This window comes from Bubalus bubalis, chromosome 13 (assembly GCF_019923935.1).
Source record: "Bubalus bubalis isolate 160015118507 breed Murrah chromosome 13, NDDB_SH_1, whole genome shotgun sequence".
Taxonomy (NCBI): domain Eukaryota; kingdom Metazoa; phylum Chordata; class Mammalia; order Artiodactyla; family Bovidae; genus Bubalus; species Bubalus bubalis.
In genome coordinates, this window is record NC_059169.1 from 77,073,379 (window position 1) to 77,090,350 (window position 16,972).

The following is a 16,972-nucleotide window of genomic DNA, read 5'->3' on the forward strand; positions in this document are numbered from 1 at the left end:
CATTTACCCTCATCTACATTTGATAATTTTAACTGGGTTATTCTAATTTCTTTAATTGTACTCAGGTTTTCATTATGGTAATGAGTAAGACAATCTCTAGCTTAATTTCTTTACCGGAAGTTTTAAAGGTACATTGCAAGAGAGAGTACCACTCCATAGCTAGAGAAGACAGTGATGCATGCTTCAGATGATACAGGATGCTCAGGGCTGGTGCACTGGGATGACCCAGAGGGATGGTATGGGGAGGGAGGTGGGAGGGGGGTTCAGGATGGGGAACACGTGTACACCCGTGGTGGATTCATGTTGATGTATGGCAAAACCAATACAATATTGTAAAGTAATTAGCCTCCAATTAAAATAAATTTATATTAAAAAATTAATAAATAGCAAGGAAACCATTCAGAATTCACTGGGTAAATCACATCACAGAGTTAAACATCCGGTGTTCCTTTTTTTCAATGCTGATTTAAAGAGACATTTCCTCTTTGGGGATTTAAGCTATGAAAAGATGTGTAGTTCTTAGTTATATATATATAACAGAATCACAGAACTCAGCTATATTACATAATATACATTATGTATATATTTATAAAATATTTGTCTGGGGTGAGTGTAAAAAAATTACTCTAAATTTCTGAAGATTTTAGAAGTTTTTAGCCTATCCTAAGATGAAAAGATAAATCTATACTACATAGATGAAAATACCTATAACCTACTCTGGGCAAGATAGTGCTAATGTGACTTCACTCTCATTTTTAAAATAAACATTGAAGGATATTAACTCAGACTTTTAATTTTCATGCTATAGTCTGGGAATCCTTTATATATATACGACAGCAGGAAAAGAGGTATGTTTAAGTACGACTCACACTTACATAGTTCCCTGATAATATCGTGGGCCATTTCTAACTAGGGAAATCAAAGGACCAAAACATAGAGCTCGTAGAAAAGACACAGGGAGCCAGGGCCAAAGTCAGTTGCGACATCCAATGTACCCAACCCTATTCCCACCTCTAGACTCACAGGATTCAGCTACTAGGAATACTGTAAATTTGAATACTTTGTTGCTGTTTCAAACGAAAGAAAAATCCATCCTTCTAGCAAATTTCAAGGCTGGGAAGGTTCATAAACACCTCTTTACTCCGTGTGGTCTGGTCTGATCTACCTTTACCAGAGCTCTTCTTTGGGAAGTTGCTAAGCCCTACTGACCAGTTCTCTATCATTCACTAATGTGAAAAAAGTGAAGTCGCTCAGTCGTGTCCAACTCTTTGCGACCCCATGGACTGTGGCCTACCAGGCTCCTCTGTCCATGGGACTTTCCAGGCAAGAGTACTGGAATGGATTGCCATTTCCTTCTCCAGGGAATCTTCCCAACCCAGGGATCGAACCCCGGTCTCCCTCATTATGGGCAGACGCTTTACTGTCTGAGTCACCAGGGAAGTCCAGGGATTATTGTCTAGGAAGTCTGAATATATATTATGGTTTATCTTGCCTCATGTAATGCACACAAATGATTAGGTCATCCAAACCATATCATAGCTATAAAATGTTATGGAAAAACCCAAATGAGCTTTCTGGCCAACCAGTATCTGTTTAACTGACTTCCAAGCTTCAACAGTAGAATGGGCTCCTTAAACTCACTGGTTATTTTGAAAAGAGTAAAGATACAATTCCAAACTTCACCAGTGTGACATTTTTATGTTCTTGTTTTATGCCTGCCATATATCTCACACCTGCTTTGCATTTCTATAAAATAAGCTGAAAGAGATCTACATTCACACTCTTCATTTCCAAAACTCTCCCAAATTACCAAGCTCCTTTATCCTTTAATTTTCATAGAATGTTTCTGATATGTTTTCTTCTTTCCTGCCTTCAATAATTGATTGTGCAACAGTAAAATTAATATAAAACTTTTGAGTTAAATTAATTCTTAATTTTCTACATTTCTTAAACAGTTTACAATTCATCTACTGCTTATACTGTAAAGCAATATGGCAATTGAGTTTAGGGCTTTAGTATGTGACATTTTTCCTTGAAAACGTGATTTTTATTCTGTGTAGTATGCTGTTGTGCTACTATGTGTCAGATTTTTGATTTTTAAAAAGTTGAATAGAGAATATTTCAAAAACTGAAATAGTTCAAGACTCAATTAGAATCTCACTGACTTAAGTGACAGAAACAAACTAACAAACCATAATCGCTTAGGGGTACTCTGACTGAAGCAGCCCAGAGTCAAATGCAAACCTGTTAAAAACACGCACTTTGAAACCAAGAGCTGGAAGTGTGTGAAATTTGGAGGGTTCAAGATTCTGAATGTTCATTCAAATGTCACTCGTGTCTGTGCGCTCAGTCACTTCAGTCGTGTCTGACTCTTTGTGACTCCATGAACATGGACTGTAGCCCGCCAGGCTCCTCTGTCCATGGGATTCTCCGGGCAAGAATACTGGAGTGGGGTGCCATGCCCTCCTCCAGGGGATCTTCCCGACCCAGGGATCGAACCTGCATCTCCTGTATCTCCTGCATTGCAGGTGGATTCTTTACCACTGAGCCACTGGGGAAGCCCTCAAATGTTATACTGGCAGTATAATCACTGAGCTCTCTTTTACAACAAAAGTTGAAGATTTACTGCAGAAAAGATGTTCTGACTTGAAGATAAAATGTATATTGGGCAAATACAGCATGACGAATCCCTTTGCTACATAAAATTCTTAACCTTGATGATTTCATGTTTTGATTTATGCCTTTTTCCGTATTTATTTTAAACATGAAAATGATTTTAACAAAGTCCCTATGACTTTTCCATTGTCTAGGAAGGTAAATAATACCATTTTTTACAAGGAAAAAAACTGGGCATCTGTTTGGCAGAAAAGAGTACTTCAAGTACATAAGTCAATCAGGAACAGAGCTATTACACTCTAAGCAACAGCAGTAACAAGGAAAAGAGCTAGAATATGCATTTGGTATAAGGATTAAATTTCATGGTATAATAAATAAGTGCACTCTGATTTACACAACTTGTAAAACCCTTCTGCTGATGATTATGAATAATACTGTCTATCATTGACTTTGCTGATGTCAGCACTGCCTCGCACCGAGTTTCAAAGACAAAATTCTTGCCCCTAAAGCCACAAAATGTACAAAGCTGCTTTGTTATTAAAAGTTTTGTCTGCCAAAAGCCCTGCAAACTAAAATACATCTTGGAAGTCTGAATCACCAGCGTGATCATTCTTTTGGTATAAAAAAGATAAGAAAAATTTTAATATGAAAATTAATAAAACCAGTAAAAGGAGAAACCTGTTGTATAAATAGACATTTTAACATAAAAGTGAGACTTTTATCTCACTTAAGAGAAAGAAAAAATTTGATACAACTTACTTGAAGATTTGAAAATATCATATTTTCCCAGCTCTAGATAAATATATTACTCCAATGTATTAGTCATCTTCAATATACAATATATAACTCACAAAACTGGGAATATTACAACACCAAAACCTTTCACAGCACTAGCTACCAGTTACCAGAACTGTAAGAAATCTCATAGCTACATATCAGCTTAATACTTAGAATATAGAAATAGATGGCTAAGCTGCGGTAAACAATAGTGCAATCAAACAGTAAGGACCACAAAGTATATTTGTTTTCCTTTTTAGCTTGTATACCTAACCTCATTAACCTACTTCAATAGCCTTATCAACTGAGTATGAAACATTTTATTCCATTTAAAAAGTTGCCATATGTTCCTTTAGGTTAGGGTAATTTATTCTTGAAGTACAGTTCTATGAAATATCCAGACTATTCATAAATTCCTATACAATAAGTAACTCGTAGCTAAAATGAAAATTTTATGTGGAGGTTTTTTTTTTAATAACTTTTAAGTAGTGGCTTGGTTTCTACTTTTCCAACTAAAACTTGGAAGTGCATACAAAATTAAGAGAGAAGATATAAATATATGTAAATAGAATCTTAATTACATAAAAGAATTAACTTGTTCACCTATATTAGTAATATGGGTTTTTACTAAACACCATTACTGAGTTTTTTTTTTTCTTTTGGCTGCATTGTGCAGCATGCAGGATCCTAGTTCCCTGGCCAGGGATTGAACCCATGCCCCCTGCATTGGAAGCACAAGTCTTAACCACTGGACCTTTGGTAAAGTCCCTACTGTTACTGAGTTTAACGCAGCCTTGGTTACTGTGTTAAGCTTCTCCTGAAAATAACAGAAAGAAATACACGAATAGGTACAGCCCAGCTGTCATTTCTCTCTCTGTTCTCTGTAATGACAAACCTTTATAGCTTTTTCCATTCTAATGGAAATATCTCTCAACAAAACTTGGAGAAAATAAAAGAGAAAACAATAAGAAATATATAAATTAGTGCTCTGCATATTATAAAAATCAACCATTGTCTTTCTAAAGTGTTGCTTGTTTCTTCAGGAAGGCATCCCATTGCAAAGTCAACATATTATCCATCTAAGACAGAGACTGCTATACAGGAGTCACTGGGGAGATGCTGGAGCAGACAGAAATGAGCCCCGGGCCCCCTGGCATCCGGCGAGGGGCACTGAGGGGACAGACATGGCAGCCAAGCTCTGGAAAACACTTGGGAAGCCATCCCACTGACCAATATGAGTACTGAGGACTCTTCACTTCCCATTCTTTTCAGCTGACTTAAAGAACTGCCACTTCAATCATCAGCCCAAGCTGCACGTGAAACATTCAAGATAAGTTCATTTTGCAAGGGGGCGGCAGGAGGGACCGTAGATGTCAAGGTTGAGAGATGTAATGTTTTTAGAGCTTAATGAAAAGCAGTATCTTTAAAGAATTCACATCTGTACAACATTAAAAGTCCACTATGTTGTCAACTCTGTTGGGCAAACCGGGTCATTTACCTTAGACATGGCGTAGAGAAGTTTCTGCTCTAATTTTTTAAGTCATAGCTTTGCATGAGTATCTCCTTCCTCCATTCCTGTTACAAATAACTTCTATGGAGACTCAACCAGTGATCTCACCATTCTTCAAAGTTAGCTGAAGAATCTCTAGGCAGTAATGTTTTGGTCAATTATATCATTACGTAAATAGTAAAGGCTTACTGACTGTATGTCACTGGGAAAGATCTTATTATAGAATTACATAATTTGTATTTTGAGGGTCAAGAATCTATTATTTTCCAGGCACTATTTTAAAGAATTATTAACTACCTGAAAATCAAGATAAGGTAGCATAATAAGAAAGCCAGATTTTAGTCTAGCAAAATATGCCTCGGGGGCTTTAATGACATATTCACTTTACTTGCAATCATTTTGGGTCTCTCTTCCCCCCCCTTTTTTTTGCATGCCTAATGATTCATTTAATGTGTGTGTGCTGCTATGTGTCCTCAAGCATGAACAATGTCAATAGGATAATTTGCTGATAAGAGAAAGCGAAAAGTACAAGTTGCTGGAGACTGACCTGGTCTTTCCTTATCTCAGTACATATTCTTCTGAAATGTTCCCTGTGGTTTAAGTTGTGAACAAATGAGAATGTCACATGAGCAAATGCAGATTGTTAGTGACTTAGACGTGGGGTGAGGGCCTAGAGTGAGGTCAGCTGTGTTGGCCAGGATCTGTGTGCCACCTTAGCTACCAAAATATATACTGGGTAGGCAGGGCTCATCCAGAACCTGAATTAGGAATAAGGACTGAGAGGGAAACTCAGCTGGGTGATGAATGAGTTTCAGCTCATTTCTGGGATTAGTTGGAGAAGGGATAGGAAAGAGTGGGGAACACATGTATACCTGTGGCGGATTCATTTTGATATTTGGCAAAACTAATACAATTATGTAAAGTTTAAAAATAAAAAAAAAAAAGAGTGGGTTGGACAGTCAGCTATTCTAAGCACCTCTGAAGACCTCCGATCCCACTCATCTAGAAGAGAGAAAACCAGTTAGGCCAGTACTAATCACCTCACAAATCTTAGTAAAAGGAAGATTTTGACTCAGTAGGGACGGAGTGGACTGAGATTCTGCACTCCTCTAAGCTCCCAGGTGACAGGATGCCACTGGTCCATGACCACATTTTGAGTAGCAATGATTGTAGCACAACGTTACCCAGTAAAATTTTTGCAATGATGGAAGTATTCAACATCTAAATTGTCTACTCTCGTTACTGAGCACTTGAAATGTGGCTAGGACAGTTAAGAAAGTAAATTTCTACTTAAATTAACTTTAAATAGCCACATGGCACTAGTGGCTAATGTAGGACAGCATAGATCTTGGACATTTACGGACCTCTTCTCACCAGAGCAATTTACATCATGGTCCCCAAATGCTCTAATCCATCAACTCATTTAGATGAGTAAGTTCCCTTCCATTAAATGCAAACTATAAAATTTAAATTTAAGCTGTTTTCTTCCTAATAACACTTGGCTAGATGACCCACATGAGGGGGGCCAAGGTGCTCATGCTCAGTTACTCAGTGGTATCTGACTCTTTGCAACCCCATGGACTGCGTAGCCTGTCAGATTCTGCTGCCTGTGAGATTCTCCAGGCAAGAATACTGGAGGGTTGCCATTTCCTCCTCCAGGGGATCTTCCCAACCCAGGGATTGAACCCACGTCCCCAGTGGTTTAGCGGTAAAGAATCTGCCTGCAATGCAGGAGCTGCAAGAGATACGAGCTTGATCTCTGGGTGGGGAAGCTCCCCTGGAGGAGGGCATGGCAACCCACTCCAGTGTTCTTGCCTGGAGAATCCCATAGAAGAGGAGCCTGGTGGGCTCCAGTACATGGGGTCGCGAAGAGTCGGACGTGACGGCAGTGACTTAGCACGCATTTCTGCATTGGCAGGCAGATTCTTTACGACTGAACCACCAGGGAAGCCTGGGGGCAAAAGTGGGGTGAGACAAAAGGAGCCCTTTTGCAGTGGGGTAATTGAAGAGGAAAGAGTAGTACATGGCAGTGAGAATGTGAGTAACCATCTCTGCACTGGGCGTGTGGAAAGATGGGAAAGTGAAAGTGAAGTCACTCAGTCGTGTCCAACTCTTTGCGAACACATGGACTGTAGCCCGCCAGGCTCCTCCATCCTGGGATTTTCCAGGCAAGAGTACTGGAGTGGGTTGCCGTCTCCTTCTCCAGGGGATCTTTCCAACCCAGGGATGGAACCCAGGTCTCCTGCATTGCAGGCAGATGCTTTTACCATCTGAGCCACCAGGGAAGTCCTGAAAGATGGGAAGCCAGGCAGTACGAATGAAACTCAGAAAGTGACGTAGAAGGATGGATGGAAGAGAGAAAATGAGTACTTGGAAATTTTATCCAGGCCTGACCATGTCCCTGTCTTTCTTAAAAAGTCAGTTGTTCCTCAGGAAAATGAGCAAAGTGAGGGAACATGAAAGGAGGTGGGTGTTGGGAGGTCGGCTGTGAGTCTCCTCCAGTGCTCTGAGATTACCCATGTGTAGGAGAGTCTGGAGGGGAGGAAAGTCTGCAATTACAGTCCCCAAGCCAGGCTCTGGCTTGAGCTTCTCACCTCAGCTTATATGTGGACTCAGGCATGGAGCCCCTCTGCACTCCCCAGAGCTCTGATCCGCTCTCATGGAAAGCTCCTCCTATCCTTGCTGTAACCCGCTCTACGACAGAAGCTGGTTCCTCTGTGAGGCTGGACCGTGGCCTCCGGAGGCTCTGAGGGCACTGTCCTGGCAAGCAGGTGTGGGTGAAGTCCTCTGGGTCCTACAGAGTCATGCACGGATGACTCATATAGTGAAAAGTGCTCTTATTTAACCCCAAAGATCAATCTTGTCATTTTTAAAGAATTTCCCTCATCCAAAAGCCACGTGCAGGAAAATTCTAGCTAACGATTCTGTTTAGTGACGTTCGGCATACATAAGAGATGTTACTCAAGACTGAAAAGTGTTAGTCACTCAGTCGTGTCTGACTTTTTTGCGACCCCATGGACCATAGCCCCACCAGGCTCCTTGGTCCATGGAATTCTCCAGACAAGGACACTGGAGTGGGTTGCCATTCACTTCTCCAGGGTGAGGGTGAAAGAGCAACATTACAATTATGTAAAGTTTAAAAATAAAATAAAATAAAAAAAAAAAAGAGCAACATCAAATTAAAAATTCGGTCATTAACACCTTACTCTTAAACTCTGAACAAGTGATAACTTGAGAATCTTTTCAATTGGCAAAGGAGAATTTGGGGAGAGTGAAAAATCAATAAAGGTTTTTTATACTAATTCATTCTTTTCTAGGATTTCTTGCCTCCTTTTCTCTACCTTTCCTTTCTTTGTGTGTGTAAAAGGATCTCTGATCTAAGCAGAGTTCAGAGAATCTGGACTGCCTGATTTCACAGGGAAGTGATTGAGGACACTTTCCAGAGCGGATGACTCTAAAAGGAACTGGAAATGACTTTTGATTTCATAAGTGTGGATAATGTTAAAATTACTAAGTGAGTAGCTCTTGGCTCTTTTAAGCTACCTGATACAATCTGGAAATTTTCCCATTTATTCACAACTTAGGTAAAATATATAGTCAGACACATTCGGTCAGGAGCCTGAGTTCATTTATTTTTAAGATATCCAAACTGTGACTTTTACTAGTAAATACTCAAATCATAAATAAAGTGTCAAATATGTAAACCCTTTTGATACAATTAAATTATATGTCTGACAATAGCTCATTTTAAATGTTTTCCCATCAATATTTCTCTTTAAGCATTTGGCAAAAAAGTCTAGAAAATATCAATGAAAATATATTTTAGATTACACGTATGCAAGTATGAACATACATATAAATGTATACGTGTATGTGTACATATATGTGTGTCTATATATTTATGTGAGTATGTATATCTTTTGAGCACCTACCTAGAAGGCTACTTTATGGAAACTGTCACCACTGGGTTAGTACCCTGTTTAATTCTCTTATATAGAAGATTTTTAAATACTATAATGAAGTTTTTAGTATATAATGTCTAAAGTAAATTTATTTGAGGACATTTTTCTGACTCTGTGATAGGTATGCCTTTGGCTTTCAAAGATTTTGATCGCAGAAATGTTAACTTCTCATGCACTATATTGAAGTAGAGTGGTTTATAGAAAGGAAAATAAAATCTGCCTGACAGGATATAAGAATTAAGTGAGATAATAATAATGGAAAGCCCTAAAGAAAAAATTTAAATCTCTTTCATTGGGAAGTTTCTGTCAATTGTCTCTTTAGCAAATGGATGACTCTGGTGGCCAGTCAGTATACTGATTCTAGTTTGAGACACTGGGGAAATTCCTGGTTGTCAACAGTCTGTTATATTATAGATGCAAACAGAGTATTAAATAAATATTAAGTTGAAATGAAAAACACCGTGGGAATTTTGGTTTGGAGAGCTATACTAAGTTTTCTTAAGACAACACAACATAATTTTATGAAAATATACAGAGAATTTTCTTAATGTGCACACCTGCTATTTACGACAGACTGATATAAAATTGGCTTGCATAAGATATGTATCATTTGTTGATTGGGGCCCTGACACATGTTCACAGATTCTTAGATACAGAATATGCAAAATTCCACATCAAAGAACAGAAAAGAGCCTTTAGCCAACCAAAAGGTACTTGCTGCTGCTACCGCTGCTGAGTCGCTTCAGTCGTGTCCGACTCTGTGCGACCCCAGAGACGGCAGCCCACCAGGCTCCCCCGTCCCTGGGATTCTCCAGGCAAGAACACTGGAGTGGGTTGCCATTTCCTTCTCCAATGCATGAAAGTGAAAAGTGAAAGTGAAGTCGCTCAGTCCTGTCCGACTCTTCGCGACCCCATGGATGGCGGCCCACCAGGCTCCTCCGTTAGGTAATAATAAATTAAATTCCATTAAAACTGACGTTAAAGCTAAGTGTTACATATTAAATGTGACATGCAAGAAACAGAAAAACAATTCAGGCAGCGACATCGTGCATTAAGATCTGCATTCATTCATAGTGTTTGAGGGATTTTAACCATATTCTTTGACCACTGAGAGCTAGAAATCTGAAATGATACCAATTCAAAACACCACTTAACTGACATCTTCGTCCTCTAGCCAGTGATCTGAGGGAAGAAGCCAATGCCTTTAACAATGAAACCCGGTAAGTTTCAGCCACATATTTTTATGTGGTTGTGCGATAAGAAAACCCCACCTGACCAGATTAAAGGAAAGTAAACATTCTGCAGTTCCACCTTTTGGACAATGCAGTTGTCTCAGATTCCTCCTGCCTTTTTACTAATATGAGCATATTTGAACATGTCAGGTTTGCACAATAAGAAAATGGCTTCGTGGAATGTATTTTTTTGGCACAAAAATATTTTCTAATACCTCAAATCAAAATTTTCACCCATAGCAAAATATTAAGCCATAGAGGTGTCTTAGTGGTGCTTACTCATCTAGGCAGAAAACTACAAGAACAGCCAATGGCTCCCAAGGACTTTGTATTAAGTAGCGATGACCTTCCTTCCAAGGAATAGCACCAGTATGATTACACCTCAGGCTGGAGGGTGCTCCTTTCAAGCTCTTTAATTCCCTGGAGAATTCGCTTCACATGACCCACTTTCGGTATCCCCAGGTCCTAAAAAAAAAAAAATAGGTAAAAGAAAGAAAGAAGTTAACTGATATGAGAAAACTGATGGTTAAATATTTAGCCAGCTAATAAAATGTAGTTAGCATTCAGCTCATTCATCTTAGTTTAGATTCAATGATTTACAAAGAAAAGTCAGGAAAGTAAGTTTATAAAACCAAAATCCTGAAATTAAAAAATTACCAACCATTAAAAAACCCACATCTTACACACTCTTAAATGTAACATTCTCATAGGTTACACACAAGGGCAATTTTTCAACTGTCAAAATTACTTTCTCCTTTTTCTTTTTTGATTTACAAAAACACAGGTCCTATTGGAATCTCTGAGAGAAGTGACATGTGACACCTGGGTACCCACAAAATTTACTCAAATAAATTTTGTAGTCTAAAAACAACTACACATTTCCTTGCTAAAATATTAAACTTACAAATAAGTCCTGCTCCTCAAGGAAGACTCCAGTACATATGACCTACATGTGGAATGTAAATCCTTTTGTACTTGCGTTTAGAGGCTTTGATGTGAGTGAAATATTTAAATAATGTTTATAAGTGTAAAAAAAAATCACATAAATATAGGTATATGTTAGTTGATGTTTTTCCTCAAAGCACTTTTGACTCTTTTCCCTCAGAACTCTTCTTGTTTTTTTAAAGACCCATCTTCCTGAAAAGAACCAAGAAGCCCAGATTTATTGGGTTGGCCAAAAAGTTCATTTGGGTTTTTCCATAACATCGTATGGATGTTTCCATCAATGTTATAGGAAAAACCCAAATGATCTTTTTGGCCAACCTAACAGTTTTCAGAAATGAATGGTGACTGCTGAGTGTGCAGCATAGAGCAGGCACTTGGCAAATGAATGCTTGTTGCAAGGATAAAGGAGATGCATTCAAGACAGCCATAATATTTGCTGTCTGAAAAACTAAAACAGATGGTGAGGATCTCTACTCCCGAAAGCTTCTTTAAGCTTAATGGCCATAGTGTATTTGCCAGTATGTGAAGTCAATTTCTTCACAAAACAGAGTGTGGAATATCTGAAAATAAGTAAAAAGATGACTTTCAAAGCAGTCTCAAAAGTAGGATTATAAGGTATCACAAGATTATTTGTCTGAGAAGACACACACACACACACACACACACACACACACGTTCTCTCAATCTCCCCCATATACTTTATGAATTCTCTGAATTCTATAGCACCAATGCTACTGAGGATTCAGCATCTTTCTGGAAAATAATCTTTCCACAGTGAGTGCTCTTTTTGAGCCTGAGATAACTTCAGGGTAATGTTTTTAACAATATTTAATTGATCCTGAAAAACATCTGCTCATGTGACACCAGGTCATCCAAGACTAGTCTTACGTCAACTATCCAACTCCTGAGTGTGTGCTAAAACAGCAGACTTAAAAGCAAGGCCAAACCTTAAAGGAAGATAGAAATGCAGATGCATTTGATTTGAGTGGAATAGGTAGGTATTCTTTATATTTTGTGATAATGTATTTATCTGATTAAGAAAGATATTTAATATCAAATATTTTATCTTAGGCCATAGGCATACTATATTCTCAAGAGTAAAAGCTTCGTTGAGAAAAGCAGACTCTACTCATAATTATTTCTGGAGTCATGAGATGAATGTTTTCCCTAGAGTTACACTAACTTCTTAGCTATATTTTCTTTAGTTTGAGTTCAACACATTCATGTCTTCTAGGAATCAGGCTGTGATAAAGTTATGCCATGAGATCATATTCATTAGTGTTGACTTTTTCTTTCTTTGGAAGAAGAGCTTTAACTTTGCAGAGGCATGCTTTGCAGCTACTGTTATCCTTTGGCCCACTCATAAACAACTTTCCAAATGGAGAAAACAAAACACCAGCCAAACAACCCGCCCGTGTCTTCACCACTTTCTTTGGGGGGTGTGTGTGTGTGCACTCAGTCGCTCAGTCATGTCTGACTCTTGAGACCTGCTGAACTGCAGCCCACCAGGCTCCTCTGTCCATGGGATTTTTTCAGAAAAGAATACTGGAGCGGATTGTCATTTCCTGTTCCAAGGGATCTCCCCAGTCCAGGGGTGGAACCCACGTCTCTCATGTCTCCTGCCCTGGCAGGCGGATGCTTCACCACCGTGCCACCTGAGAAGCCTTACTTTCTTTGGTATCCCTCACTGCTTTCTACTGTCTTCCAGGAGAGAAACTACTGCAATAGGTTTGTCTGTTACAGCAATTAGAAATATCTTCCCTTTCCCACCTTTAGACTGTCACATTGCTATCCCCAGTTGTCTGGTGATAATGAAGTCACACCTGAGCCAAGATCTGAGCAACAGCTAGCCAAGTGGCAGGTAGGGAAGAAGCATACCTTCAGAGGGTACACCCCTGATGTGAGAGTTCCATATTTTTAAATCAATGAAGCACGGCCAGATTGGAAGAGTATAGCCCCAAAGGATCGGTGGCCCCACAGCAGGTTAAATACATAGGCAGAACTTTGTGGGTGTCCCATAGATGCTGAGTCTTTATTGGAATTGAAATGGGAAGCCACCAAAAGGTTTTAAGCAGACGAGTGATATACCTGATGTTATTAAAGCATCACTCTGGGCTTCCCTGGTGGCTCAGATGGTAAAGAATCTGCCTGCAGTGTGGGAGACCCAGGTTCAATTCCTGGGTTGGAAAAAGCCGATGGAGAAGGGAATGGCAACCCACTCTAGTATTCTTGCCTGGAGAATTCCACAGACAGAGGAGCCTGATGGGCTACAGTCCATGGGGTTACAGAGAGGCAGACAAGACTGAGCGACTAACACACCCAACACACACACACACACAAAGCATCGCTCTAGTTGCAATGATAATAGATGAGAGGGCAAGAGTGTCAGTGGGTGGGCCACTGAGGAAGCTACTGACCTTACACAGGCAAGAGGAAGGATTGTGGAAAGGAGAAAGAAAACTAAAGGGAGATTAAAATCAAACTACTTTGTGATGGTCTAATGAGGCACGGGGGAAGGATAAGGAAGAGGAAGGTGCTAAATGTGACCCTGGGTTTCTCTGGCTCAGGTCCCTGAGTTGCTAAGATAACAGACCACAGGAGAAGGGGCAGAATAGGAGGAGGACAGGACTGCAAAAGTTTGGTTGTGGACACTTTAAGACTGATAGTCTGTGTCGTGGCCTAGTGGCAAGCAGACTTGGTGATATGATCCTAGACTTTACAAACGAGGTCAGGGCTAGAAGTAGAACCGTGTGAACCAATGATATATCCATGCACAGTATCTGAAGTCATGGAAATGGATATGGTTACCTAGGGAGTAGATAACCCTTCACCAACATTCAGAGACTTTCCTCTAAAGGGTCTGCTCCTTCTTAAAGCTCCAATGACAGAGAATGAGGTGAGCTCATTTCTGGCTTGGTTTTGTTCCACTGAAGACTCTGTAAAATTACTACCCTTCCCATTGCCCTATACTCTGTTTTAGAACCAAAAGAGTTAAAACTGACTATGTCAACACAAATTTTTGAAAGCAAAGTTTTAAGGGAAAGAATGTCATTTGCCCTAAAAATAAAAACAAAAAAGTCTCATGCTAAATAAAAATTTTACTAACAATTCTTCATCATCTCCTTTGTACTCTTATTGATTTTTCCAGCCGGGTTCTATCAGTCTAACTTTAACTTTTATATGTGAGCTTTGTTTTTTTGTTCTGCAAATATTATCACTCAATGTGTGCATGTGTTATGTTTATGTATGTTTGTGTATGTTTATAATACATATATTATACATAGACAAAGTCTTTTCCTTCAATGTATGCTTATTCATGGCAAGTGAAATGCAAGCTTCTAGAGGGCAGATGCTACCTAGAGAAGAAAATAATATATTCATCAGTATGTACATATGTATGTGTTAGTCGCTCAGTTGTGCCTGACTCTTTGCAACCCTATGAGCTGTAGCCCGCCAGGCTCCTCTCTCCATGGGATTCTCCAGGCAAGAATACTGGAGTGCATTGCCATTTCCTTCTCCAGGGGATCTTCCCAACCCAGGGATCAAACCCGGGTCTTCTGCTTTGCAGGCAGATTCTTTACCCTCTGAGCCACCAGGGAAGCCCATTCATCACTAGCTATTCAATAAATATTGCTGCCTGTTGAGGATATCAGAAGCTACTCAAATATGTTACATGTAATGGTCTTCTACATTTACTTTTTGGTGTATTCATTTCAAGTGCTGAAGTCAATTTTTACTCTAATACTATATATTCTATATATTTTGCTATGTTCCAGATTTGGGACTTTCAACTAAGATAATTAGTTAATCTATTATTTTATTATTATTCTGGCTAAAAATGTCTAGGTATATGTCTTTAGGTATAATGTTTAGTTATGTGTGCATGCGTGCATGCTAAACCACTTCAGTCCTGTCTGAATTTTTGTGACCTTATGGACTATAACCCACCAGGCTCCTCTGTCCATGGGATTCTCCAGCAAGAACACCAGAGTGAGTCGCCATGCCCTCCTCCAGAGGATCTTCTGACCCAGGGATCGAACCCACTTCTCTTACATCTCCTGCATTGGCAAGTGGGTTCTTTACCACTAGCGCCACCCGGGGAAGTGCCAATGTTTAGGTATAATATACTTTATATTGCCCATTTGGGTTTAAAAGTCTCTACTAACATATTTTTAGATAAAGGCACAGCTGTTTATGAATTTATTAGGAATTTACTGTCTCATAATTGTATGCATTTTAGAACCAGGTGATTAGGAAAGGAATCAATCCATCAAATGTTGAAGGCTTTATCGCTGGCTTAATGAATCAATCTTGGAATTTTTAAATGGCAGTATGTGGCAAGAAAATAGAACATGACAGAATGCTACGTTTAACCCTGGGACAGAATATGCTAGTTTGGCCATTTCTGTGGTTGAGTGTCCACTCAAAGAGGAAAAGGGAATTGCTGCAGACCATGAATTCATAATTTTTCTTCCCTGTCATAAAAGACAAAGAAGTTTTGAGAAGCTCTCTAGCAAAAACAAGGCATAATTTTTACTTCATTCACTAAAAAGGAAAATACGTTTATTTTGGGGAAGAATACAATTTCAATAATAAAGCCATGGAAAGGAAATTTGAATTTGTCTACTTGTTCACGTGACCTCTGAAAGGTCAATTTAGAAACACAACCAAATCGTAGAATTCTAAGTAGCCACTGCTCTAAGTCTCTCATCTAGTTCCCTATATTAGGAAGGCCTTGTTCTTGGTATTTTGAATGAATTTTTAGTTGTTTGAACTTTTTAGTAGATATTTTCAGTCATTTTAAGCAACAAATATCACCTTTCATGTTGATCCAAGAAAATGAACTGATGGAAACGTGATCCATTTGGAAATATTAGCACAGCCATGCCAATGGACACAGAGAAAAATACTAAGTTCATGCTAAGCTTTAGCTATAACTGTCCGACAATGATTCTGACAGAAAAACATTACTGACTTTCTCTTTTCAAAAGCATATAAGGAACTCAGGCCACAGAACAATGCATATTATATAGATTACATACGCATACCATGAGCCAAGCTGCAAGCACAGAACTGAAAGGTGCAGGAGAAAGGAGTCTGTTTTGCAAGAAGAAAATTTAAGAACGGAAGAGTAGCACAAAGGAAATACCTTAAGATCTCGCCTTTCCAGATGCAAAAGCTCAGCCCCTCTGATGTCATGGCGGATGAAGATTTCTTTGTACTCTCCCAAATTGAGCAGATCCAGCCAAGCAGCAACTTCCTCCGTGCCCCATTTCTGAACTACCAAAGTTAAGAGCAAAACCCCCTTAATTTCTACATGCTCAATGCATTACAAAGCACAGGTTGGCCAAAGAAGATGCAAAACAGAGTACAGCGGCAGTGCCAGCAAAGGGAAAGGTTCAAGGTACTGTCTCAACAAAACTACAACTCCGCTTTTCCCCATGCAAGTTTCAGACTGCCAATCAACTTGAGGTTCTGACTCTACAAAGACATTCACTGCTGTGCACTTGAGCCTTTCGCTTTAGCTCAATTTCCTCCTTAAAGCCATGCAAACCACACGTGTATAAAAATGTGTTCCTCATAATTGGGATTAGCAGTACAAGGTCTAAATAAACTCTGACGATTTCCTTAAGATCATAAATGAAACTTATTATACTTGAGCTACCAATGCTAATAAAAATTTCAAATCTGACACAGGATATAATTTTACACAAACTTCCGCTTCAGGTCTTGCCAACTTCAAGACCTTCATTGGTTCTCAGATGCCTTTATTGGTTCTATTCTGTTGATGATACCCATTACAGACAATCATACAATGCTTGCGTGCTAATAATTATGCAAGGCTTGCGTGCATGCTAATCGCTTCAGTCGTGTCTGACTCTTTGCCATCCCATGGACTGTAGCCTGCCAGGGTCCTCTGTCCATGGGAT

General features: G+C 39.3%; 1 protein-coding gene across 6 annotated transcripts in view; it reads right to left on the reverse strand.

Annotated features, from left to right (window-relative positions):
- Window positions 1-8,514: 8,514 nt before the first annotated feature.
- DGKH (diacylglycerol kinase eta) overlaps window positions 8,515-16,972 on the reverse strand; it is a 206,891-nt gene continuing 198,433 nt past the window's right edge. For 5 of the 6 annotated variants that reach the window (XM_025263040.3, XM_025263039.3, XM_025263037.3 and 2 more), the window contains 2 exons: window positions 16,192-16,322; window positions 8,515-10,562 (listed from right to left, as the gene is read on the reverse strand). In XM_025263040.3, the coding sequence (XP_025118825.3) occupies window positions 10,473-10,562; window positions 16,192-16,322 (221 nt within the window). In that variant the 3' untranslated portion in view covers window positions 8,515-10,472. The remainder of the gene's footprint in view (window positions 10,563-16,191; window positions 16,323-16,972) is intronic. The other variant, XM_025263041.3, reaches the window with a different exon arrangement.